The following is a 2,995-nucleotide window of genomic DNA, read 5'->3' on the forward strand; positions in this document are numbered from 1 at the left end:
TCACAAAGTTAAGTTTTCTATGCTGTGTCGTGTGTATTATTGTTTGTCTGTTTGTCCTTTCATTTTTAGCCATGGCGTTGTCAGTTTATTTTCGATTTATGAGTTTGACTGTCCCTCTGACATCTTTTGTCACTCTTTCAAAATCTATAATGATAATTCATATTTTGAGATTAACCTCAGTATAAAAAGAAGATGTGGTATGATTGCCAATAAGACAACTTTCCACAAGATACAGAAATGACACAGAAATTAACAACTACAGACCACCGTACGGTGACCGAGAGTCTCACATCAAGTAATCAGGATCTTAACTTTGTAATATAGAGTTCTTTAAAACAAAAAGGAATCATACCACACATATTTTTATTATATTTGAGGGTTGTATCTTATATCAAAAGTCCGAAGATAAAATTGAAACTGCTTAATAAATACAGGTAGCCTTTGTGAGAAATAAATAATGATAAAAACATACTTTATTCAAATAATTATATATGGTGAGAGGTATAGATATATAGATCGATAAGGATTACATGTACAGGTACATTTGTACAATGATAGATATATTTATAAAGGTGGATGTTAATAATTTATAGTGGGAGTTATATTTCTCATTTGCTTTTTCCCCGACAAATGAGTCTGTTAAAAATGGGACCCCCTTAGTTGTTCCCTGGGCAACTGAGGGTTGATGTAACAGGTGATTATTAATGAAATATGTTAAATATTAAAAAAAAAAAAAAGTCAGAAGAGCGTAGCAACAAATTTATGTATTGACGTAATGTCATGTCGTCATTTACGCTATGTCGACAGTTCAAGTCTACGAAAGAGGGACGAAAGATACCAGAGGGACAGTCAAACTCATAAATCGAAAATAAAATGACAACGCCATGGATAAAAATGAAAAAAGACAAACAGACAAACAAAAGACACATGACACAACATAGAAAACTAAAGAATAAGCAACACAAACCCCACAAAAACCTAGGGATGATCACAGGTGATCCGGAAGGATAAGCAGATCCTATTCCATATTTGGCACCCGTCGTGTTGCTTATGTTATAACTAATCCGGTAAATAGTATAATTCGGTAGGTCACATTCATGAGAGGGAAGGGGATTGTAGTTTATGTTATTTGGAATTTGTTTATTTTACACCCGTATACATGTTTGTTTTTGTTTTGTTTTTGTGTATGTAAATGCATTTTTATATTCTTATGTTCTCAGACCTTTTTTTATTGATCTGGATTTATATGTGAACTAATATTTATATGGTCAAATGGGTTTACACGCGAAGAGTTGTTATTTGATACAATCATTTCACTTTTACACATGATTCATTGGCCAATGTGAACAGTCGTTTGAGAGTTATATCTATTTATACTCCGTGTACATCGTATGTAGTTTAATCTCACAAGCTTTTAATGACCATAGTGGATGCTGTTTAATTAAAGAGCATAAAAACAAAATATTTAAAAAAATGAAGTTTAAAGTCTAAGTCCAGCAGGATAACCGTACGCCTCATCATATCCATATCCATAGACTATTGCTCCAAACATAATGTTTGATTGTAGATGACTTATTTTATCAGCGCTTGATCCTGATAAATTTACAATCATACATTTGTAATTGACATTCTCCAAAGGAATACTTGTTTCTTCTAGAGCTTGTACGACATTTCCGTTCATTCGTAGTCCCGACGCATATATTTGGTCAATCACAATCGAAAGAAAATTTCTATATGGAATGTGCAGGTAACTAAATATTGAAGGTCCTGCCACTATGTAATCATTTGAGAATTGGGTGATAGCAGGAATTATTGACATGAAGGGACTAATCGATGTGTTAACATATTTTGTAAAAACAGACAAAAGAATTGACTGTTTTGCTGTTACTGCGTAGGAACCTGCCGGCAGTTCTACTTGTATTTTATAACTTGATGTAAAGGACCTAAAGTAATTATTACCAGTAATGTTAACAACATTCTTAGGATTGTTCATAACTATTTTCAAATATATTGTCGTAGCCTTAATCAAAGGCACAATGAATTGTTTACCCCATGTGTCTGTAGGAGGAATACTTTCTACTGCACTTTCCAAGTTAATAAAAGTGTCTACTTGTTTATTGCCAGAAAATACGACAAAAGGTTTGGTACCGGTAATTTCAAGTCCGGATATGTCAAAGTTAACGTTTGTTTCGTAATAGTAACACTGCAGTTGCTTTAACGTGATCGTTACATTATCATGGTTATACAGAGTTTTTCCTGATATTGTTAAAGGTTGTTGTGCTATTGATTTTATATCAACAGATGTATCTGGATAAACAGAGACAATACCGAAACTTTGAATGTCCTTAGAGTTACGGAAAAGAGTTTGAATTTTGAAGTATTTCCCTTTCTTATCAGCTGGTAAAGCATTAAATGCTAAAGCTGAACAACAATTTCTAGAATATAGTTTACTAAATCCGACAACTGAAATTGGTTTGTCAGATAAAATATGAATTCCTCTTGATGTAAATCCAGTAAAAATTGAATCAATAGAATTCGGTAGATCTACATGAGCTACACTTTGGTTTACAAATACGGTTTTATTGACACCTGAGTAAGGTGAGTAAATATTAACCGTGGCCGTATGATCCGTTGTTATGATAAGCTTTATTGACTTTTGTTCAGGTGTGTAGTCTAACAAAAACATTAAGAAAAATTCTGTTCCTTTGTGATCTGAAAAAATACTATATCAGTTTTAAACATGTAAGGAGATAGAAATTATGAATAATTGAAGAACACTATCTATATGTATAATTACAGCATTTTATTATATGCAGATTTAAAGAAACTACATTAACGAGTTCTAAAGTTACTGCGGTTCGATTATATTTGACCAACTTGAACAGATTATACAATCCAATTGTATCATATTTGACTAGGTTTTCCTTTTTTTATCAATTGCAGTTCTATTAGTATATGTTGATGACCTCTCGATATTTGATAATGTTAACTTTAT

At 32.2% G+C, this 2,995-nt stretch overlaps 1 protein-coding gene across 1 annotated transcript; it reads right to left on the minus strand.

The window, feature by feature from the left end:
* Positions 1-1,480: 1,480 nt before the first annotated feature.
* LOC134723070 (uncharacterized) lies at positions 1,481-2,686 on the minus strand. The gene has a single exon (XM_063586708.1). The coding sequence runs from the start codon at positions 2,684-2,686 to the stop codon at positions 1,481-1,483; it is 1,206 nt and encodes a 401-aa protein (XP_063442778.1).
* Between the last annotated feature and the right edge of the window lie 309 nt (positions 2,687-2,995).

This window comes from Mytilus trossulus, chromosome 6, assembly GCF_036588685.1.
Source record: "Mytilus trossulus isolate FHL-02 chromosome 6, PNRI_Mtr1.1.1.hap1, whole genome shotgun sequence".
In the NCBI taxonomy this organism is placed as follows: Eukaryota; Metazoa; Mollusca; class Bivalvia; order Mytilida; family Mytilidae; genus Mytilus; species Mytilus trossulus.